The sequence below is a fragment of the Typopeltis vanoorti genome, chromosome 16 (assembly GCF_054136105.1).
Source record: "Typopeltis vanoorti isolate ZY-2024b chromosome 16, IOZ_Tvanoo_1.0, whole genome shotgun sequence".
NCBI classification, from domain to species: domain Eukaryota; kingdom Metazoa; phylum Arthropoda; class Arachnida; order Uropygi; family Thelyphonidae; genus Typopeltis; species Typopeltis vanoorti.
Window position 1 is genome coordinate 64,243,231 of NC_143564.1, and position 24,707 is coordinate 64,267,937.

Here is a 24,707-nt window from a genome sequence, read left to right on the forward strand (position 1 = left end):
CCTCATCGATAAGGGGGAGGAGGGAACTGCTGTAGAGGCTAATGACGGCATATCGAATGCCTTAGTATCCAATAATGCAATGCACATATCCTTATGGATATGTATAATGTTATACATTATAGGAAGGGTCACCAACCCAGACTAGTTTTGACCTTTATTGAGGTACGTTTAAGTTCAAGAATACCTCTCCAAAAACTCATGCAATCCCTCAGATTACCAAACAATGAGTGACCCAAAGGATCATTTAACTCAGTGGTAGTTCCGCCCTGCCACCGAGAAGATGGCAGGGTGGAACTACAGTGATGGCTCCGCCGATAGCATTTCAAACTTTAGGACCTCCTCTTTCAAATGTTATGTAGATCATTCACATATGATGTACAGTTCAGGAAATATAGCCATATGAAATTGAGTCCATCTTTTTAAATCACCCTGTATAACAAGGAAAAAACATTCAACATCTATTTCTAATCCAGAGTATTTTAGTAATAAGGTGCAAGACCATTTGACTATTTATATATGGAAATATGACTTCTGTATTACTTCAACCTTGGTATCACTTCTGGGTCTGGTTCCCAGTGGTGAGACCTGAAAGGTCAAAACTGATCTAGATTAGTGGCCCTTCCCATAATGCATAGTATTAAACATGTCCATAAGGATGTGTGTGTTACATTATGGGATACTAAGGCAAGTGATGTGAAGTTATTAGCCTCTATATACCAGTTGCCCAGTCATGAAGCTACTTCGTGTGTTACACTTGGATAAAGGATTAAAAGAAGAATATCATTTCTTGGCATCTTTAATTTATGCTAACATGGTAATATTCTTCAAAGTTTTTATATAATGAATACAGATATATTTCAATATTAAAATATATATAAATTATATAATTTTGATAATGAAATTCACAGTAAAGAACTGCAATGTAAAGCAGTATTTTTGCAGTAAGGTACAAAAAAAAATCTATTAATATGTTATAATCAAATGTCAAAAAACGTATACTTACTGCTTAACTTTATCAGACTGAAAGGTCAATGTCCTTGAACTGGATGATGGCCCACTAAATGAAGAAAAAATACATTTTTTGTGTGTGAGCACACACAAAAAAGGACATTATACATAAATGTTATCTGTTACTGGAATCAAATGGCTAATATAGTTATTTAGTCCAGTGCATGTTACTGCTAGTTTAAGTAGTGGTGACAATCTCAAATATTAGCATGACTAGACTGGAAAACTTTTAATATGAAGAATTATTTTGTTTTGAAATTAATTAAAAGGTAGAAAAATCAAATCAGTGCAGTGTATTTCATTACATAAAATAAAAACTGTTATGAAGATAAAACTTGTGAAAAAAAATTACCAAATTTATAAAATATAGTGAAACTATCCTTTGCAATTGCCAGCAAAAATAAAATAACACAAAAAAAAAAAAATAAATAAAATGAAATAAAATCAGGTAAGTAAAAAAGTTTTTGTAATTGTCTATGTACGCCATATATATAATTTAAATAATCATCATTATTAGACCTCCTGGGAGTCAAGGATTGATTGAGGGAGGCCATACATCATCCATACCAGCTGTCATATTTTCTCTTAAACTCATTCATACCAGATGCACTCACTACTTCAAAAGGACGAACTCTCTTCAGCTGTCTTACCATCAACACCTGACATGTGGAAACACTGGTCCAACAATCTTCCAACAAATGGTTTCCTGGTTGAACATCCCTGTGCTCTGCAGCCTGATTTTCCCTTCCTAGGAAGATTTGGTCATCTATCAACAGGATCAGAACTAACCAGGGAAGATGTGGCTACCTACTGCATAAATGGAGACTGTCAGATCACCCTTATTGTGAATGACTGCCCAAGGTGCCAATTTCATGGTAGTGGCCTTCAGGGCATCCATGAAGTGACAGATGAGGCCCTGGATTGGCTTTCTGGTCTGAACAATGACCTGTTGCTGCTTTTGCCATAAGAATAAATAAATAAACAATTCTATGAGAGAAAAATCTAACTTTTAACCCTCTCTTAACTGCACACAAACTTAACTTCTACGGATGCCTGCTTGTTCTCTCCTCACTTCCATATAATGAAAAATTTTATCAGCCAATATCCTATAATGCCCTCTCAAAAGTTTATAGATCTCTATGATATCACCCCTCTTGCTTCTGTCTACCAGTATCTGCAGTCCACGTATTTTCATTCTATTGTCAATAATCTACATTCCATAATCCCAATATTATCTTTGTAATTATTCTTTACAGCCTTTCCATAGCTTCTTTAGCCCTTTGGAGCCCAGGAGACAAAATCTGCACATAGTAGTTCAGGTGCAGTTGTATCAAAGCCTGTAAAGAGGCAAAATCACTTCTATATCCTTACATGTCAATGTTTGTTTCAACATCGCAATTGTCCTCCGAGTTGTATTTGTAATATTTGTTATGTGACTTCTGAACTTCAACTCTCTATCAACCATAACTCCAAGTTCTCTAGCCTCATCAACTCTAAACATATCCCACCAATATAATATGCTGTTGAATATTGTATCATAAATGCCATTTAATCATCAATTAATTGCTCTCTCTCTCTCACACACATACACTTTAAGGGGATAGAAAACATGAAAGAATTCTTATAGCCCTGTTATGTTTTTATACAACTCAGACATCTAATGTGCAAAGCAGTTGCAGTGGAAAATGAAAATCATCCACCCCAATACAGGGTATTTTTTAGCATGTCCTCTAACTAGGAAAGTGCTTTTAAAATGGCAGTACATGTTTCAAGCAGGGATGCGAGGTTATTCCAGTAGCTGACTGAATTATTTCCTGCTTCTCTTATTTCTTCAATAAAAACAAAGGAAGGGGGTTTAAGGGGTGGTGAAGTACAATATACAGCCGGTGGCGACCAGGTATGGGCAGTATAACCTTAACAGAGCAAATGCAGTTAGAACTGCCTGCCCAGAGTCAATAGGTAGCAATCCTACCACAACACTTAGCCTGCAAAGAGCTAGTAACTTCCTGGAGAAAATTTATTATACTTTCTCAGCCAACAAAAATCCAGACAGACTATCAGGGAAAAGGAACATGTAATGAAAATCACAACTTTGAATGTAAGGAGCATCGCACACAACTTGATGAACAACTAAACCAAGCCAACATAAAATAATTGTTGAATAGAGATCATCTCTAGAGACAGGATAATATTAAAAAATAATTAAACATCTAAATATTAACAATGGTGCAGTCAACAGGATTAATATTATATAAACATCTCTAAATATTAACAAGGCCATATTAAGAGGGAAAAGAAGAAGGCAGTGAAACCTTTTACAAAGAGCTGCAGAAAGTCACAGATAAAACAGACTATTTATATTTACTACTAGCAGGAGATTTAAATGTGAGAACAGGAAACAGAAAATAAAAAAACAAACACAGGGAGATTTGGTGAAGATACATGTAATCAAAATAGACACACACCATGAGATTTTATCATTTATAATAATATTAGAATAATGAACTTGGTATTTAAAAAAAGAAATACATAAATATACATGGTAAGGGAGAGGATGTAGGTCAGTTTTTGGCTATGTTATCACAAATTTTAAGTAGCTGAGTTAATCCTAGATGTGAAAGTATATCGAGGCTGAGAATTAAACTCTGATTATTATATGGTATTGGCAAAAAATTTTATTTAAACCACAATGGCTAAAAATAATTTAAGCAGAAAATAACTATCAACCGAGTTACAAAATTTTTTCATGGCAGGATCTCCATACTACAAACAATACCAGAAATACACTAATTTAAAAACAAAAACCATACATGAATCAAATGACACAGAAGAGAAAGGGGGAAAATCTGAAACAAATCCTGACAAAAGCAGCTACAGAAAGCTCAGGGATGAAGATTAAATGGAATAGAAAAAAGAGGACTATGAAACTAGGACAAAGAAATATAAAAGATAATAAAAACAAAAAAGAGAGTTACCAGAAATGGTTAAATTCCAAGACAGTCAAAGCAAAAATAGAGTACAAAAGAAACAGTACAATTGCAAAATGAAAAGTAAGGAAAAAACAGAGAGATTGAGCAATTTTGTAACTGAACCAGAAAAGGCTATAATTAAGCCTCAACCAAACACCTGTAAAATAATAAAATACTCGAACAAAGAAATAAAATAAAACATAAAAATACAAACAATAGATTTTGAAAAATGGATAACTTATTTTCAAAATCTTTAGACTGATGATAATAAAGAAGTAAAATATTATACAAGGAATGATCTAACAGAAAATATTACAATGTCAAAACTAAAAAAATACAATAAATAAAACAAAAAAATAGGAAAACACCAGGAAAAGACAATATAAACATGGAACTGTACAAAAAAAAATGCAGGTGAACAATTTAATGAAAAACTTCTGAAATTCTTTAACGTGGTCTGGATTGCTGGGAAAACTCCACTCTTGGAAAAAAGAACTGGTTACACAAATTTATAAATAAGGAAATAAAGATGACTGCATTAACTATGGAGGGGGGGGAATTAGTCTGCTAAATGCAGAGTACAAAATATATGCAAGAATATTAAAAGAGAAACTAAACAGTATTATAGAGGACAAACCTCTAGAACAGAATGGATTCCAAAAGGGCCGATCTTGCATAGACCCAATTTTCACTCTAAAAATATTAATCAAAAAGCAAAGAGAATTTCAAAAAGAAACACACATGGCCTTCACTGATTATGAAAAAGTCTTTGATAAGATTAACAGACAAAAGTTATTTAAAATATTAACTGATCTAAATACACCAAACCAGCTCTTACACTCTACTCAAGAAATATACACAGCAAATAAAATATTCAAATTAGAACACACATCAGAATGGAAAGACATATCAAGAGGAGTACAGCAAGGATGTACCCTATCATCTCTGCTTTAATATATATATATATAAAATTATAACAATCTGGAAACAGCATAACCCATCGTATACAAATAAACCCACGAATAATGATAAATACACTATTATTTGTAGATGATCAAATTGTATTAGCTACATCAGAAAGTGATCTACAGAGATCAGTAAAATCATTAAATGAAATTTCAGAACAATATAATCAGAGAATATCAAAAGTAATGGCTTTTAAAGGAGAAACCCAATAAGAAGTAAAACAGTGATAGATAATCAAAATATTACAAGTAAATACTTTCATATACCTGGGATGTGACTTATCATACGAAGATGAGAAAGATATAGATACTAAAATATCAAATTTTGCTAAAAGTAAATGGCATATTAAATAATATATTTAAGGCATTCTTGGTACAAAAATACACCAGAATCAGATTCTATAACATTCTGTCTAAAACCGACTTTATTATATGGAAGTGAAACATGGACCATAAAAAAAAAGAAGAATGAAAAACAGATTCAAACAGCAGAAATTAATTTCTCAAAAAAAAAAAAACAAATAAAGAAATTTTGCAATCCCTGAATATAAAAAATCAGTTTACCACTACAGAAGTAAATACACAAAAATGGCTAGAACATCTAAATTGAATGGACAATAGCAGACTATGAAAAATACTCTATAGATATAAAATAAATGGGAAAAGAATTGGAAGACCAAGAAAGTGATGGCATGAGACTGGAACAGGCCACTTGGCCTAAAATCCATGACAGGAAGAAGAAGAAGAAATAAGAAAGGGAGAATGGCCTATCTAACCAAAAAGTAATCCAGTAAGAATGACTTGGATTATCACCAAATTACAATTTATTCCAGTTACTAAACTCAACCAGCTTATCTTTGATGATTTATTTTCATGCATTTTTTAAAATATCTGTGGATTAGAAATGATAAATGCATGTGTAGAATAATGAAAAAAACTGCAATTAGCTTATTGTAATTAAAATATTTTTGGAATGAATAAATATTTCCATCTTAAGACAAAAAATCTACAATCAGGAAACTATTTAATGCAAGTGCTGGATGTGTTTCACTGTTGGAAGCATTTCAAATGGAAGACTTATATAATAAGCCTTCCATTTGAAATGCCTTCCAACCTCATATTCATTATTGTGTTTTTTAACATTCCACTGATCATTTGTGCTACTTTGTCCACTTTTGCAACAAGTCACCTGAACCCTATCTCCCTGTCCATTACCATTGCAAAGTGTGTGAAGTCTAATCAATTTCTTTAATTATAAGTACCACCAATTAATACACAGAAACTGAATACAAAATGAAGAACCTTATACTTTGCAACATGAACTGGAACCATTCTTGCCCACAATGTAAGTCTATTAAATCATCCTGGCTCATTTACCCTTGTCCTTGCAAGCTTAGCATCATCAGAGAACAATATTTTATCTTCAAATATCTCCAGTATTAACATACAAATTAAATAGCACTGATCTAAGCACAGAGCTTTGTCACCTGCATTCTTCTGGATTAGGTCCTGCCATATACTATGGTGGAGGACATGTCTATGATGATTATCAAGAGTCTTATCTCTTGTTAGCTTCATATAAAGCCCCAATTTCTCCAATTTACATAACTATTTCTATGCAGTAATTTGCAGAATTCTTTTGCAGTCTAATAATATCATGGGATAGCTATTTCCCCTATCTAACTCACCTGTCACTTTATTATAAAAAGTGAGCAAATTACTAATGCAAGACTATTACAAATCCGTGATGTTCCTTGCAGGTATCATATTCTTATATATCCATACTTGCATTCAAGCCTTAGCCAAGTTTCTCTCTAGAAGTACTGACTGATCTATAATTTGCAACCTTGGCTTTGGAGCCTTTTTTGTCCTCTTTCCACTCTATAGGACTGGTTTATATGCTGAAATAACAAGTTTACCTTTGCTATTCAGACTTACAGAATTGCATGTATAGAATATCAAGCAGCTAATTCAAGTCCATATAAACTGATATATGGAAACTTCTTTTACAGTTATTAAATGTGAATTAAATTTATATTTATTAACATTCATGAAACAATTATTGAAAGTGTAGAGACAAACCATGAATAATTTTTGCATCGAAGTTATTACATATCCAAACGTATACCAGACCCAGCTGAAAAATATAAATAGTTTTATTAAGACCAACTGATTAATCAATAAACTAATTTAGTATCAAGTTACTTACTGAAGAAAGAAGTCATCATCATCAGTATCTCGCAGAAGCTTTTCCTACATTAGTAAATAATATTTTTTATAAAGAGATATTTAGAAAACCAAGAAATAATTAACAGATATCTAAAAATTATGCAAGCAATAAAAGTATATATTATGGATTAACACTCAGTGTATTCTTTTTACTAGCTACTTTAAATGAAATTTGTTCCCCCCTTTCAAGGAAAGACTGTTCCTTACTAAGATGGCAGCAAACCTGATGTTTAATTAGCAGATATGGATCATTCTCATATCTGGCATGTGAACAATTCGTATAAGGTCATTTGTGATAGCATATGTATCAGCATCTCTACTCACTTAGGCTGTGCAACTGAAGAAGGAAAGGTAATGTGGAATTGTGAACATTAAATCTCTGAGGAAGATAACCTCAACTGTTAGGAAATTAGACTGAAAGACATCAATGTTTAAGAAAAGGAAATCAAAAATTTCAGTGGCTGGTGGCATTGGGAGAATAATAGAGACAGCATATAAAATTGACAAAGTAAGGTAGAGAGGTTTTCAACCAAAGCTGATCATATTGGGAAGATTCTAAAGTTAAATACTGTTGTTTCAAGGATACTTGCGACATAAGGCTGAATGATATAATCACGTAATCACAAGAAAGATGTTTATTTATTTAACCAATATTTATTTCTTGTGATTATGTGATTATATCATTCAGCCTTATGTCGCAAGTATCCTTGAAACAACAGATTCTTATCCTTCACGGGGAAAATGCTACCAAAATAACTGGTAAATTAGGAAAACTTTCAGTTATACAAGGTAGGTTACGAGCAAAGATTAATTTCTTAAAAATGTGCCGTGACAACAAGATTATTCCCAATTTCGCTAAGATTAAAGAAACAATAAAATCTCCTAGCTCATAATATTTACCGGAACACTAGTTTATCTCTAATCCGTAATCAACTTAAAGCTGCTAAACGTGACCTTGCTTTTCACAGTCATCATATTTCTGATTGCGCAGCTATATATCCACAAATATGAATCCACATCTTTCTCACATAGTTCTAAACGTGGCTAAACGTTCTTCTCAACGTGCTTATAATAAACTAAGTCAACATCTTAACCGTAAATATGAAGCTCTTTCGTCTAGACAATCCAAGCCATTCATAACTCCAGATAATTGGATTGTAAATATATCCGGATGTCCTTTGACTAAAAGCGAAACCCTCATCCTGTCAAAAGGACATGATTTTTCTATTGTTCCAAATAAAATACCATATCTAGATTTCCTAGTTAATATTGAGAGGAATCTTAATCATCTAACTAGTGATAAAGCATGCTCTTCGCCTAGAAGTCGCTTCGTCTCTACTTAAGGCTAAACTTCCTCCTTCCAACATATCTCCTTCTGAAATGAAATCTTTACAGTCCTTGAGGAAAAATAATTACCTCATTATCACTAAAGCTGACAAGGGAAAAGCAACAGTAGTTATGGACTCAGCAAATTACAGAAGAAAACTTTCTCTTTTGCTTCGAGATCGCTCCACATATCAAGAAATTGATTATAATCCAACCAACAGACAACTAAGGAAATTAAATTCTCTCCTTGATGAAGTCATCAGTTTGGATAAAGACACAACTGAAAGACTTAAAACTCATTTTGCAAGATCTCCTAGATTTTATGGCCTTCCAAAAATCCATAACATTGACTATCCTCTTCGTCCAATAGTAGATTGTATTGATTCTCCTACTTACCGTATAGCCAAATATCTAGCTAAATTATTGAAATCTCACATTGGCAACTCTAATTCTTTTATAAAAAACTCCTCAGATTTCTTAGAAAAATTAAAAAATGTCTCATTACAACCTACAGATCTTATGGTTAGTTTTGATATAGAATCTTTATATACCAATGTACCTCTCAAGGAAACTTTAAAATTACTTGCTGACATCTTTCCTCAAGATATTATAAAACTATTCAATTTCGTAATACATTCTGGATATTTCGTATATCAAAACAAATTTTATAGCCAAGTAGAAGGAACGGCCATGGGAAGTCCTCTTTCTCCGGCTTTAGCCAACTTTTATTTAGAACATTTAGAAAAAGTCCTCTTCGCATCTATTTTCCCTCAACCATCTTTTTGGGTAAGATATATAGATGACATATTTACTATTTGGCCTCACAGCAAAAACGCTTTACCTTCCTTTTTAAACAGTATTAATTCCTTGAATCATCACATAAAGTTTACTATGGAATTAGAAGAAAACAACCAGTTATCTTTTTTAGACGTTCTCCTCATCCGATCACCTTCAAATATTCTTACAATTACAGTATACAGGAAACCAACATTCACAGGTCGTTATATTCTTAAAGAATCAGCCCATCATCCATTTCAAAAAACAGGAATTTTAAAATGCCTCATCAGAAGAGCCAAAACTAATTGTTCTACTTTTGATCATCTACAGAAAGAACTTTTTACTATCCAACAACACATGAAACTCAATGGCTTTTCTGAAAAAAGTACTCAACGTCTTCTCAATTCTTATAATCCTCTATAAAACAACAAAGTTTCAACACATCGAGTGCCTAATCCTTATATATCCGGTATTTCAGAACCTATCGCAAGAATTTTAAAGAAATATGATTTAACAACTACGTATTTACCTATTAACAAATTGTCTTCTCATTTTCCTTCTCCTAAAGACAAACGCTCAACTTTATCTCTTCCTGGAGTTTATCAAATTCCATGCAACTGTGATCTCTTTTATTTTGGAGAAACCGGACGTTCTCTTGAAAAAAGAATCCAAGAACATCAATCATCCATTCTTCACAACAAACCTGAAAAGTCTGGATTGGCTCAACACGGGATTGAAACTAACCACAGCATCCTTTGGTCCAAGACTCGCCTCTTACATAGATCCCGTTATAGGTTCGAACGTTTGTTCAAGGAAAGCGTGGAGGCCTTGCTCCATCGCCCCAACCTAAATCGTAATGACTGTATATCTATATCAAAAATCTGGGAAAGTCTAATCAAGATTACTCATTAATTTTTTTTTTTTTTTTTTTTTTTTTTAAATAGCAAATTCAATCATGTTTGTACTTCAAAATATTCCGTTTCATACTTAGTGATTTAACATCATGTGGCGTGTTATAATTTTAACGATCTATTGTTAGTATTCTAGCTTGTATTTTTTTAAACAGTTCTTGTATTACCACTGACGATGGTCTGCTATTTCCAGACCGAAATATTTGGTTAAATAAATATCTTTCTTGTGATTACATGATTATATCATTCAAAGTTAAATACTGTCTAACATATCATGTTTGAGTGAATGTATGCACAAACATCACTTGAACCAAAAGAAGTTGTGGAATGTGTACTTGCACCATTAACTCGGCAAAGAAGGCGAGATTGTTAGTGCTTTGAGAAAATTTGGATTTCTGTCAGGAAAAGTAGGTGAGGTTTTGCAGACTGGAGATGGAAATGGACAACTGGGGTTAAGCTGAGACCACGTATATTTGTAAAATGGATCTGGAAGGCTCTGAGGTTAATTTTTAACCATCTGGGCTATACATATTCCCTACTTAGTACTTGTGCATCGATTTCGAGATGGCTATTAGCAGCACTCAATTTCTGAACTAGTATTCCTATTTTATTATTATTATTAGACACCTCCAGGGAGTCAGTCCAAAGACTCATCAAGGGAGGGCACCTGCTCTACAACTGTCTCCGCCACTCAATCCACTAACTGACCGCAACTACACCAACGGCATCTACCATCACCCACCACCACTAGTATTTCCAAGGACAATCACAAACATCCATGCCCACGGCAGGATTCGAACCCGCAGCCTTTTGGCTGGAGAGTGGATACACTAACCACTCGGCCAGCCAGACTGGCTTCGACCATTTTGTAGTCAATATTCCAGGTTTTGTTGCTGCCTTGTCACTTTCTTCCAGCTGTTGGTGAATTTGACACCCTAATTGACTGAAGATAAGGTAAGGCCAGGCTCTTATACATGACTGAGGAGAAGCTAAGTCATTTGCAGCCACCAATAGTTATGATGCACTCACCAATGTGCAACAAGTTACTTTCACCAGTCACGGGAAGTTTGCTCATCCCTTTTTTTTTTTGTTTATTGGTCTGAAGACATGTGGCATCTGGTAATTTTTCTGGGATCCAAAGTGGACTTTTTTTTTTGGTTAGGCTGGTGACATCATCATACAGTGTTTTGTCACTTTCAGTGTGACAGTTTAGGATAATGGTGTTGTTGTTGTTTTTTTTTTTTCAGCCTCAATCAAGTCATGCACCATTAACTTGATGAAACAACAGAGTTGGTTGATATCAGTGGCAGGTGATTTTTTGTCAAGCCACTGATCATGGAACTGTTCTAGCTTAGCTTCAACTGAGTTGAATTTGAGGGAGACAGTTTCATAGATAACAAAAAAGTGCTGCTCCAGGCTTTCAATGTGTTTTCCTACAATGAGGAACTATTTTACCAAGGGGAAGCACAGTGAAACAGATGAAAGGCTGGTTCAGATTGATTCATATGAGAAGTTTAGAGATTGAATCATGAGAAGTGTATATGCTGATTCATCAATTTTTATGCAGTAGGCATAAAATTGGATTAAAATTTCATTTCTTGCATAATTTATTCCAAATTTAGGTGAGATAAATGATAAATAAAAAGGGTCTTTCCAACTAAATTATAAATGATGTGATTTTACACTGCAGCAAACAATATAACGACCAAGCATATTTTGTAGAAAAACAGTTTCCATTTCATCTTCCTCAATATAAGAGGCACTATTGTAATGGCATGTTATAGCCAAATATCTTGGTTTATTAACATAATCTTGGTGGTGTATGAATACTGTCTCCATGACTACCAAATTGTCAACATATGCATGTTATGGTTGGTCTGTGTGTTCTGCAGGAGAAAAACCTTTGCTGCCTCATATTGAGGCAACAAAAATAACGCTCTGACAGTTGAAAGCTCTGTATAACCCCCCTCCCTCTCAAGTCCTTGGAAGGATTCAAAGTCAGGTTTTTCTAATACTTTTTTTGATGATGATGACGACCAATGATGTTATGATGGTACTAGTTCAAAAATGTAATTTAATTTACAACGTACATTCTTGAATTCTTATTTTTAGCCGTAGTCATGGTATTTATCGAAAAATTTTGCTGCTTGAGAATAACCAGATAAAAATTATTATTATTTTCATTAGGACCCAAATCATGGAGTCAAGGACTCGTTGCAGGTAGCCTCACTCTCACACACACAGCTCATCATATCTTAACTTAACGCATTCACTGTTTCTGCACCCACCACACTTTCAAACAATACATTCCAATCCCCCATCACTCTCTATGTAAAAAAAATTACTCTTCACCTGCTTGCTCTCACCCTCAGCTTCCAGGGATGGCCCTTGTTCTCCCCCTGTCTCCAATCATTCTACTAAAAATCTCATCCACATTAATCTGGTAATAACTCCTTATCTATCATGTCTACCCCTCCTTCTATCTACCAGGATCTGCAATTTGCATTCTCTCGATCTGTCCTTATACTCAACATTCCAGAGACCCAAAACTAACTTAGTTGATCACTTCTGCACCTTCTCCAAAAAATTATCCATTTGAAAAACAGGCAACCAAATCTGTGCACAGTAATCCATGTGCAGTTTAATGAAAGAATGGAATCAAAGCATCCTTACCTCTACATCTAAATTCTCTCTACATCATTGCTATAATCTGCTATGATGTTCTCACAGTTTTAGCAAAATGTCTCTGAAATTTCAGAAACATTTGGAAATTTCCAAGACATTTCAGTGGCTTGGAAACCTAGCGGCCATTACGTTTCCAAGCCACTAAACATGAAATTACTTGACAATTTAATGATACACAAATGAATAATAATTATTCAGTAGTTCATCAATTAGCTAAAGAACTGTTATGTACTGTGCATAATTACAGAGAAACTATTCCTATATGTTTGGTGTTGATTTCATTCACAATAAACCTCTACTTCAATCTACACTAAATATAAATGCTTTAAATTAAAATACTCAAAATAGTACATACTTTTTCTGCATCTTTTGCATTTAAAAGGTCTTCATCTGATAAATTCCTTATGAATTTAGGTGGCATGATGGTGTTTTACTAAATAAATACATAAACACATACATATAACTTATTATCACACTACATAAGATTCTGTTAAATATTGCAACTACTCAATAAGATAGAATATTTTATGGTAATGTTGCTAAGAAAAAGTATTTACTTGAGTTTATGAACTCATGTATATACATGGAGACTGGTGTAAAGGCTAGCAGGTGAAAAGACATACTGTCAGAGAGCTCCTGAAAGATTTGTGATTTTTGTTGATTTATTAAGTGTTTTCTTAGATTTAATTGTGCATTTTTAATATATTACTATAGTTTTTTAGTGTAATTATTGTTCTAAAGCATTTTATAACATAATTTCAGAAATATTATTAGTTTTTACTACTCTTAAAAATGGCGCCAAAAACTTGTCGTAACAAGACAGTGACTAAAGCTAAAGTTGTTGTTACAGAGGAGAGCGTTTGTCCTGAACAAAAGCACTGGTGCAGTGATGATAATAATTTTATCTGAGGATAAATTGACATTAGAAATAGCTCGGTTTTAAGAAATTATTAGGAAATCGACCAGGGAACTGGAAAAGGTGGAAAAACGTTTGTCTAAACTTCGACAGGATAAGAAAAAGGATGAGAAGAACAGGAAGGAAAATACTGAACATGGAAACCAAAATATTAATAACAACAAGGTAAGTCAGTTAATATCTAAGAAAAAAGAGGTAATATGGTATGGTGACTCAATTTTAAAATTTGCACTTGCCGAGGGAGGTCACCACTTCTAGTTTCCCTGGAGCGAAAATTAAAAATATGACAAACATAATTGAAAACCAAAAAAGAAATGTAAAAGAAATGGTAGTGTTGGTAGGTACTAATAATTTAAGTGGTGACAAACATAGTATGAGAGAAGATATAAAAAGGTCTGTTGGAAGAAGCGAGAAAGAAATCAGACAGAGTAAAAATTGTAGGATTACTAATTAGATATGATAGTACTGAGTTAAGAAGGAGGGCGATGATAGCAAATGATTTCACATGCAGGCTATGTGGATGATTTGATGTGAGTTTTTAGATGTGTGGGGTGTGTTTGATGGCAGAAAAGATTTGTATAAGAATGATGACCTGCACTTGAATTAATTTGGCGTCAGAAACCTGGAGAAATTACTTCTTGGTATGAGACCCAATGCAGAGTTGATGATCCAATCCCTTGATGATCTAGTTTCTCAGGGAAACTAGATCATCAAGGGAGGAATAGGAAAAATGTGTGTGAAAGTTCAGCTATGGTATACAAACGTGATAAACATGGTTGAACATGGTTATGTATGTGGCAAAGGAGTGGAAAAAGGTTTTGGGTTCGGACCTTTTAAGTATGTCTGGGAAGGGAAAAGAGAAAATTCTACAGCAAGACCAAATAGATTGCATATCTAATTATAAGAATAGGCTAGGTCGTAATTTGTTATGTCTATACACAAATGCCAGGAGCATTAGAAACAAAGGGGTTGAGTTTGTTGCTTTATTGAATACGATGTGGCCTAAGATTGTTGGCATTAGTGAAACCTGACTATCAGAATCAGATATGGTAAGTGGGATCGAGTGTAACAGATATACTATTTTTAGAAATGACAGAAGAGATAGGGGAGGAGGAGGAGTGCTACTAATGATATCAAATGACTTAAGTCCGGTTAAGGTAGAAATACAAGAAAACAATGATGGTAACAATGTCCAATGTAGCAATGAGTTTGAGTGTATCTGGTGTAAAGTTCAGGTTAACAGAATGAAATATATGGTGGGGTGTTGCTACAGACCTGGCAGCTCAGTTGTAGTGGACGAAGAAATGCATCGCCAATTTAGCCTTATGGGTACCAAGTGAATGATCTTTATGGGTGACTTTAATTTTTCAAACATTGACTGGGTAGAAGAGAAATCTCATGATAAGAAAGAACAGGAATTTATTGAACTGTTGTGAGACAACTTTATCAAGCAGCATGTGAAAGAAGGAACTAGAGGTCAAAGAGTGTTGGATTTGCTCACAGCTTCAGAAGGGATCTCTGTCAAGAATATGGCTATTTTCCACCAATTGGTGATAATGTTCGTGCGGTTCCTTCTTGGGAAGTATCTACTTGTATTGAAGTTCCAATTAAAACAGGTTACATGCTGAACTACAAAGCGGGAAATTATGATCAACTTAGAAGAATACTATCTTTGGTCCCATGGTATCAGTTACTGAATGGAAAAAATGTCAGCAATGCATGGAAATCTTTGAAAAAGTGCTTGAATGAGGTGGTATCTCAATGTATCCCAGTGTTCAAAGAATAAATAGGTAGGGAGTGAAATGGATGTGCAGCCTTATTAAACAAGAGATCCACAAGAAGAAGATGATGTAAAAAGAATATCATGAGAAACGCTAAAACAGAATATAAAAAGAAATTGGCTATGGAAGCTAAAATTAATCCAAAAGAATTTTATCGTTATGCCGCAAGCAAAAGAAAGAATGAATGTGGAAAAATAACTTTATTGAATGCAGATGGTACACGAGTGTTGGAAAATAAGGAGATTGTTCAGTTAATGAGTGCTCACTTTGCTAAGATATAGCAATCAGGTGTATGTAGCATGTTGGATGAGGAGTTAGAGGTTCATGAAAATGAGGTTGAAGAGCTCTTGCATAAATTGGATAAAAATTTGCCAATAGGAATAGATGACACATCAGCCTGTCTGCTAAAGGAATGTTCAGCTGAATTGGCTAGGCCTTTCACACATTTGTATAACTTGAGTCTCAGCTCAGGAATGATACCACAGGAATGGAAGGGATGTATGATAGTTCCATTTCACAAGGGTGGTGCAAAAACTGATGTGTCTAACTACCACCTTATTAGTATCTCTGGTGTGGTAGTGAAGATTTTAGAGAAGTTGGGTAAGAATTTGCATACAGAAATGGGTAGACAAGCATTCTATACCCTCAGGGAACAGCATGGCTTTACTAAAGGAAGGTCATGTTTTAGCAATTTGCTCATATTTTATAACAATGTTACAGCCGAGTTAGATAAAGGGAATGGATACACTATGAAAATGTTGGATTTTTCTAAGGCATTTGATAGGATACCACACGACAGGTTGTTGCATAAACTGGAGAATATGGGATTGGAATATAATCTATTCACTTGGATCAGGGGATGGTTGACAAACAGATATCAAAAAGTTGTTGAAAGTTTATTTTTCACTTGGTTAGAGTATAATAAAATTAGTTTAATCCTTTATCCAAGTGTGAGCAAACAAAGTTTGCGCCTGAAAGTATCTTCAGGACTGGGTTAAGGTGGTACAACACCAGGGCAACTCGTTGCAAAGGTGGAGCAAGCTACCAACACTCCTATAATGCAAAACACACCTCCTTGCAGATATGTCTAACGTATGCATTAAGGGAAGGGCCACTACCCAGACTAGTTTCCAACTTTACTGAGGTCTCTTCAGTGGGAGCCAGGCCCAAGTAGAGACAAGTAGAGACACCAGGCAGAAGTATTAGCAGGTCATCTCTACCTATAGGAGTTGCCAAGTGGTGTGCCACCCTTTTTTTAATAAATTACTCTGGATTTAGAGAAAGATGTTGAAAGTTTATTTTTCACTTGGTTAGAGTATAATAAAATTAGTTTAATCCTTTATCCAAGTGTGAGCAAACAAAGTTTGCGCCTGAAAGTATCTTCAGGACTGGGTTAAGGTGGTACAACACCAGGGCAACTCGTTGCAATGGTGGTAGCTTGAAGTCCTGAAGATACTTTCAGGTGCAAACTTTGTTTGCTCACACTTGGATAAAGGATTAAACTAATTTTATTATACTCTAACCAAGTGAAAAATAAACTTTCAACATCTTTCTCTAAATCCAGAGTAATTTATTAAAACAAGGGTGGCACACCATTTGGCAACTCCTATAGGTAGAGATGACCTGCTAAAACTTCTGCCTGGCGTCTCTACTTGGGCCTGGCTCCCACTGAAGAGACCTCTCCCCCACCCCAGGAAAAAGAATAACCACTCTGTCTCCCCTAGCCACAAAGCTTTTGCTGGCACGGTTTCTTTACTCCAAACAAGGGGGGGGGGAGCTGAGAACCCGGGCGGCGAAGGCTTACTGCGAGGCGGTGCCGCTCCTCGTGAGCGGCATCTCCCGGGCCAGTCTCTTCCCCATTCTAAGTCCCAGTGGTACCAGGTATACACGTTCCTCAGTAAGTTCCTCTTCATTCCTACTTACCGGACCTTAAGTCCTGTTATTTTAGATTTAAAATAAATATTTAAATAAGTCCTATTATTTACATCTTGTTTAAAAAAAAAAAAAAAAATAAATAAATAAATAAAAAAAAAAAAATTATTTAACTGGAATAAAAATAAGGATATTATATCTAGTAACATAAAAAGAACCTCCATTAATACTGGAGTAAATCATTACTTTAGATAAAATTCTCCAAAGGCCAATGATGAGAGACATGAACTCCCATTCTACCTCAATAAAGGTCGAAACTAGTCTGGGTAGTGGCCCTTCCCTTAATGCATAACATTAGACATATCCGCAAGGAGATGTGTTTTGCATTATAGGAGATACTGAGATAGGAGTGTTGGTAGCTTGCTCCACCTTTGCAACGAGTTGCCCTGGTGTTGTACCACCTTAACCCAGTCCTGAAGATACTTTCAGGTGCAAACTTTGTTTGCTCACACTTGGATAAAGGATTAAACTAATTTTAAGATATCAAAAAGTGGTATACAGTGGGTGTGAATCTGCCAGATTTAAGGTAACCAGTGGTGTACCTCAGGGTTTAGTCCTTGGCCATTATTGTTCAATGTATACATTAATGACATCAAACAGGGTCTATCATCAGATGTGCAATTGTTTGCTGATGATGTGAAGATAGGCAGGCAATCAGGGATGCTACTGATATTCAGCAATTACAAAAAGTTTTGAATAGACTGGAAATCTGGGCAAATGAAAATGGCTATCAGTTTAATGTTAGTAAATGTAAAGTTATGCGCTTTGGCATGATTAGAGTTCCAGTGGCATATTATATTAATGGGGTTATGCTACAAGAAACTGAAGAAGCAAGGGATCTTGGTGTATTGGTGGATAAGAATTTAAAGTTCAAAGGTCACATAGTAAAAGTTGTAAATACAACTCAGAGGATAATCTATGTTGAAGTGAACCTTGACATGTAAGGATAAGTAATTTTGCCTCATTATAAGGCTTTGATAAGGCCACACCTGGATTACTGTGCGCAGATATGATCTCTTGGGTTCCAAGGGGATAAAGAGGCTGTGGAAAGGGTGCAAAGAAGAGTTACAAAGATTATATCTGGATTATGGGATTTAGATTATGAGGACAGATTGCAAGTATGTGGATTGTGGACTTTGGTTAACAGGAGAAAGAGGGGTGATATGACAGAGGTCTATAAACTTTTGAATTGGTGGTATAGCATTTCAAATGATGAAATTTTTCGTTATATGGAAGGCGGGGAGAGAACATGGGGGCATCCATGGAAGTTAAGGTTGTTCTCAGTCAAGAAAGGGGTAAGAGCTAGGTTTTTCTCCCAGAGAGCAGTGAGTGAGTGGAATAATTTGCCCTTAGGGATAGTGAGTGCATCTAGTGTAAATAAATTTAAGGGAAGGTATGATAGCTGGGTTGGTTAATTTACAGCCACTCTCGATGAGTCCTTGACTCCCTGGAGGTCTCAGATAATAATAATAATATACATTTTTTTTCAATGAAATTTCTGGATTTATTAAAGTTATGAGACTGTCAGTCTAACAGATTAAGGAGATTTAGGAAAGCAGGATTAGGCTGTTTACATCAGTTTACTGCTTGCCTGCCTTTGTATTCACATGCATATGTGATGCCTTAGTGACCAAAGTAAAGCACTGTCTTAATAAAATATATTAATCATATACTTGCTTCTTTCCATTATACAAAAATATAAGAACAAAACTGTTCCTATGTTTAAAAGGGATGGGACAAGTGTTGCTTTAAATTACAGGGTGGTAATTCAGAAACTTCTCCAACTTAAAGAGTTGGAGAAGTTTCTGAAAGTTGATCCAGCTATCCATGATTGGGACTAACCCAATCATGGATAGCTGGATCAGCATAGACAAAGTAGTGGGACATGAAATAAATTTTACAAAAAAAAAAAATTGACTAATAGTGCAAAAATTTCTACCTTGCTAATGGCATCTACACTGAATACGTGACAGTATACCTATCTAGGATAAATAATATCTTTCAAAAACAGACAAGATCTAGAAATACAGTCTAGTGCAGGGGTCGCCAAACTTCTTTGACCGTTGACCCCTTCAAGAGTTTGACTTTTTATTGACCCCCTCTATTTTACTATTACGTAATTATAATAGGATAAGCAATAAAGATGCTTGTTGGTAAATACGTCATTTTGGTGCCTACTTGATTGGCCTCCATAACTATTTTCATGACCTTGCTCCATCTTACAGGTCCTATTCATGTCACTGTTCTCACGATTCACTCTTAATTGCGTTGTCATTCAGGATGGAGATAATTCAAGTTAACCGAATTAAATATTACCCATACAATGATGTCTTATATTTTTCTATCGACCCCCAATTGACCCCTATCAATGTTATATCGACCCCTGGGGGTCGATATCGACCACTTTGGCGACCACTGGTCTAGTGTAACCAAAGCATGAAATAATTAGTGAAGATAGTTGAAGGATAATTTGCCCATATCTCTTCAAGATGCTAGTGGATTCCATTATGTTGCCAATATTAAAATAAGCTATCCAAACTTTGACCCTGATAAAGAAAATAGCAAAAACTTAACAGAATGCTCATAAGCAATGGAAAGAAGTGTTTTAGGGATTAAAAAAGCAGAGATGGTAAACTAAAAAATTCAGGCATCAATCAGGTCACAAAAATTGATGTCTTTCAAAAGGCAAAGCAATTAAAATGGAACTAGTCATATAGCCAGGATAAAAGATGACAAGTGAATAGTCCTTACTACAATTTGGATTCCCAGAGAGAGAAAGAGAGAGAGATACACACAGCTAGAGGAAGGAAGATGTGGTAGAGAGATGATATTCGAAAGTTGAGTTGGGTAAGGTGAGGCAAGAGATAAAATGGATGCAGAATGAAGTTGAGAGAATTCGAGATATGTATGGAAGACTGAAATTGATGAAAACAAATAATGTTGGTATAAAAAAGGTAATGAAAGACTCGCAAATGGCATTGTACGGTGATTCAATTATTAAAGGTGTGCTGGATGAGAGGATGCATAAAGTATGTTTTACTGGAACTAGAATGAGTAGAGCGATTGAGACATTAGAAATAAGCGAGCAAAAGAGTTGGAAGTTGTAATAGGTACAAATGACTTGACTACAAACAAAGAACATATCAGATTGGATATCAGGAGGTTGTTGAGATGGATAAAAGAGAATAGTGTGATAGGAAAGGTAGTAAGCGCGTTGCCCAGGTATGACAGTGGAGAGATGAGGCAGAGAGCAAAAAATTGTGAATGATATGTTAGCAGAAATGTGTGAGGAGAAAGGAGTGAAGTTTGTTAATGTGTGGAATGAGTTTGAAGAACAAAGTGAACTGTATAGGAGCAATGGACTGCATTTGGTGGTTTTGGTGAGTTGCTTGGAGAGACTGCTGCTGAAAGGTAGAGAAGTGAGTGCAGAGAATGAATCTGATTAAGTGGAAAGCGATGTGGAAGAATGGGAGGGATTGAAGAGGTGGTTGTAAATGAAGAAGTCAGCAGTATGAGTATAGAGAATGAGAGAACAGGTGTGCAAGACAGACAGGGAAACATGGAGGCTAAGGGTGGAGGAACAGAGGAACGTGGCCTGAGAAAGGTCGATGCCCAAAGAGAGTGTGAATGCATGTGTAGACAAAAAGGGAAGGAGATGACCTGGGATCAAGGGAAAACAGTTGGATCTGAAGAAGGTTCAAAGATGAATAAGGAGAAAAAGAAATTACTCGAGTTAAGCATGGAGAACATCACATAAGTGGTGTCGGTGGAAACAGCTATAGATCCAGAAATAAGCTGCTGTGTTTTTGTACAAATGCTAGAAGTGTAAGAAACAAGGCAAATGAAATGGTTGCATTAATTGAGTCTGTTCACTCAAAAATTGTTGGAATAAGTGAGACATGGTTGGATGAGGATGACATCCTGACAGGAATAGAGATAGAAGGGTATGATGTGTTTCGTGAGGATAGAAAGTTTAAAAAAGGGTGGGGAAGTGCTATTGATGATAGAGAAAAAATTAAGTCCATACAAAATAGAGATGCAAGGAGGAAATAGTGTGAGATAGAAGTGAACAGAATGAAATAGTTCGTAGGATGTTGTTATAGACCTGGTAATGTGGATGGTAGTGATTATGTAATGTATAATCAAATTAGCCAAGTAAATAAGAAAAGGGTTATTATAACTATGGCAATATAGACTGGGATGATAAGATAGCAACTGGAAGTAAAGAAAATGAGTTTCTTGAGTTTTTGAGGGACAACTACCTCAGACAGCATGTAACAGAGGGCACACAAGGATTGAGAGTATTGGATATGATCATCTCATCAGAGGATGTAATTATAAATGAGTTGTCAAATCACCCTCCAGTTGGTGAGAGTGATTACCTAGATGGTTGCTAGCAGTGTGAAGACCTCTGTGAGAAAAGAGTATATGTGAAACTACAAGGCTGGTGATTATGAAGAGCTCAGGAGACAGCTTGCAAGTATATCATGAAATGAGGAGTTAGTCGGAAAAGAGATCAATGTAGCTTGGAGGATATTCAAGAACTATCTAGTAGAAGCAATGTCTAAATGTATTCCAAAAGTAAGAAAATGAAATAAGGTGGGTGCGAAATGGATGAATGAAGAGATTAAGCATGTGATACATAGAAAAAGATACATAGAATATTATGGAAGCAGCATAAGAGAAGTAGTAATAACTAATTCCATGAGTATTACAAAGACCAGGCAAGGAGGGTGATTGGGTTGCTAAGGATAGTAAAAGTAAAGTATGAGCACTAATGAATCCAAAAAAGAATCCTAGGGAGTTCATTTTTGAAATTATGGATTCTACAACCGTGTTAAAATAACTCTTTTTATTATCCTGATGTTTCGATCTTCATATCAAGATCATCATCTGGATGATCATACATAAATATATATGACAAGCTGCGTTACATTTCAAACCGTAAGCTAGAGAAACAATGATTTGATCACATGCTACTCACTGGCATGACCTCTAGTGGGAAAAAAAAAAAAAAATCAAGCTAATTTAATTTTTGATTACATGAATAAACATTCTTGCTTACATATAGTTCTCCTTCCAGTAACAGTGATGTCCTATTTATATTATTACAATTGTTATTTTTGATTTTTTAAAAAAAAAAAATTATTTATAAATTACAACATGAATAAACTTTCTTATAGATTTTTTTTTTTTTTCTTTTCTTTTCCTTAACAGGGATGACCTATTTTTCAGTATTAAAGTTATTTTAAATTTAGGATCTTGGATTTTCTAGAGTGCTGTTTATAGCTGTTCTTAGAGAGGAAGGATTCGTGGGATGAATATATGCCTTCCATATCTATGGGATTTTTAGACAATCATTATTGTTTAGATTGGGCTGGTTGATAATGATCTCACAAGCTTCCTTAAATTTGCATTCATACCATGTTTTGGTGATGTAGACAACTGGTGCTTTTCCAGTGAATTCTATGTAAGGTGTTCAGATCATGATCAGAAAGGTCAGCTTCACCATAATTATTATATTTGATGTGTCGTTTATGTTCTTTTTGTCTGATCAGAATTGTGCGACCTGTTTCTCCTATGTATATGATATGTTGCAGGTGCAGTAAATACGGTATACTCCAGGGTGGGCCAGCAGAGAAAGTGAGTCTTTGGATGAGTTGAATAAGCTTTTTAATTTTTCAGGAGGTTTAAAGGTGGCTTTGAGGTTGTATTTAATGTTTTAATGTCCCTTTAAAACTTTGGGTTTTAAAGGGGAGGAACCTAGAGCAAGTTGTTCAAAATGTTCTATATAAAAGTTAGCAATCATGGGGAATAATGGCGAACCGTGGCTGTGCCTTCTTTTTGTGGGTAGAAAGTGTTTTGTCATACAAAATAACCAGAATGTAATAAATGCACAAAGAGCGCCGTGATATCTGGAGGAAATTTGTTCTGTAAAAAGAAGAATTGTGTCATTGACTGGGAATTCGTAACGAGGGCAGAGACGTCAAAACTGACTAATAGATAATTTTTTCTAATATAATCTTTGATGATGTTTATGAAGTGTTGTGTGTTTTTGATATAGGAGGGGCAATGACCTACCGACTCCTTGGTTGTTGCCGCTAATTTTTTGGCTAAGTGATAAGTCGGGCTAACAATTCCTTCGACAATAGGCCTTAACGGTGTGTTTTCTTTGTGAATTTTCGGTAGCCCGTAAATTCTCGGGGAACGAGCGTAGTGTGGAAATAGTTTTTTGACCGTATCTTCGGGCCATGTGGTAATTGACTTACCATATATTTTTGCATATAATGTGATACATAATGTGAACTAGAAATTTTGTTTGAAAACTAGCCCTAAAATGCCATGTCCACGTATAATGCGATCTGTTAATCTTGTTCCCTAACATTATAAACAAAACAATATGAATTAACGAAAGAAATATTTATTTTAAAACAAAATGTCAAAATCCTTTAAATTCTTCTTCATCTTTTGAGTCATCAAACATTTCATTTATAAATTCATCTGTTGGCATTGCGTCATAAGTGTAGTAGCTGTCGTCATCATCAAAAGTCAAGACTGTCTTTCTGCTTATGCCAAAGTCTAATATTACTGTCTGCTACACCAAATTCTCTCATAGCAACACTGTTATTATGTTCTTCTGTTTCAAATGACAAACGTTTACGTTTCTGTTGGCTCATTTTCAGGCTAGGTTTGTTTAACGAATAATATTTAAAATGAACTGTGGTTAAACCGATATAATTGTGCTAATATCCTGCCAAGGGGGGGGGGGGATATTAGCACTACTTACATTACTGGCTTTATGCGCAGATACGATGCACGCTCGGTCGCCGAATATGAGTGGGTCAAGTAGATTTGATTGCATAGGCATTAGGAAGTATATATATTGAGTGCAAGTCTTATTAGATGTTATATTTTTTAAGATCCACATATAATGCGAAACCATAACATTAGACAATAAATTTTAACCATAAATTTTTCACATTATATGCGATAATATACGGTAAGCAGATTCTCTGTTTTCTTTTTGATTCTATATGTTGGGTTATAGTTAACTAATTTGTATGTGTTATTGTCCACGACCAGCAGATTCATTTTTTCCACATAAGTGGCTTGGTTTAAGATAACGGTGGCACTTCCTTTATCTGCTGTGGTTATTAAGATGTTCGGATTTGACTTTAGTGATTTTAGCGCTGTTATTTCGTGTTGAG

The 24,707-nt window shown here is 35.0% G+C and overlaps 1 protein-coding gene across 1 annotated transcript in view; it reads right to left on the reverse strand.

The window, feature by feature from the left end:
* Positions 1 to 24,707, reverse strand: part of LOC150098077 (vesicle-associated membrane protein 4-like) — a 100,141-nt gene that overhangs the window by 48,401 nt on the left and 27,033 nt on the right. Inside the window, exons 2-4 of the mRNA XM_090406380.1 lie at positions 13,226 to 13,303; positions 7,152 to 7,195; positions 1,004 to 1,057 (exon numbers count right to left, since the gene is read on the reverse strand). Of these exons, the coding sequence (XP_090262506.1) occupies positions 1,004 to 1,057; positions 7,152 to 7,195; positions 13,226 to 13,291 (164 nt within the window). The 5' untranslated portion in view covers positions 13,292 to 13,303. The remainder of the gene's footprint in view (positions 1 to 1,003; positions 1,058 to 7,151; positions 7,196 to 13,225; positions 13,304 to 24,707) is intronic.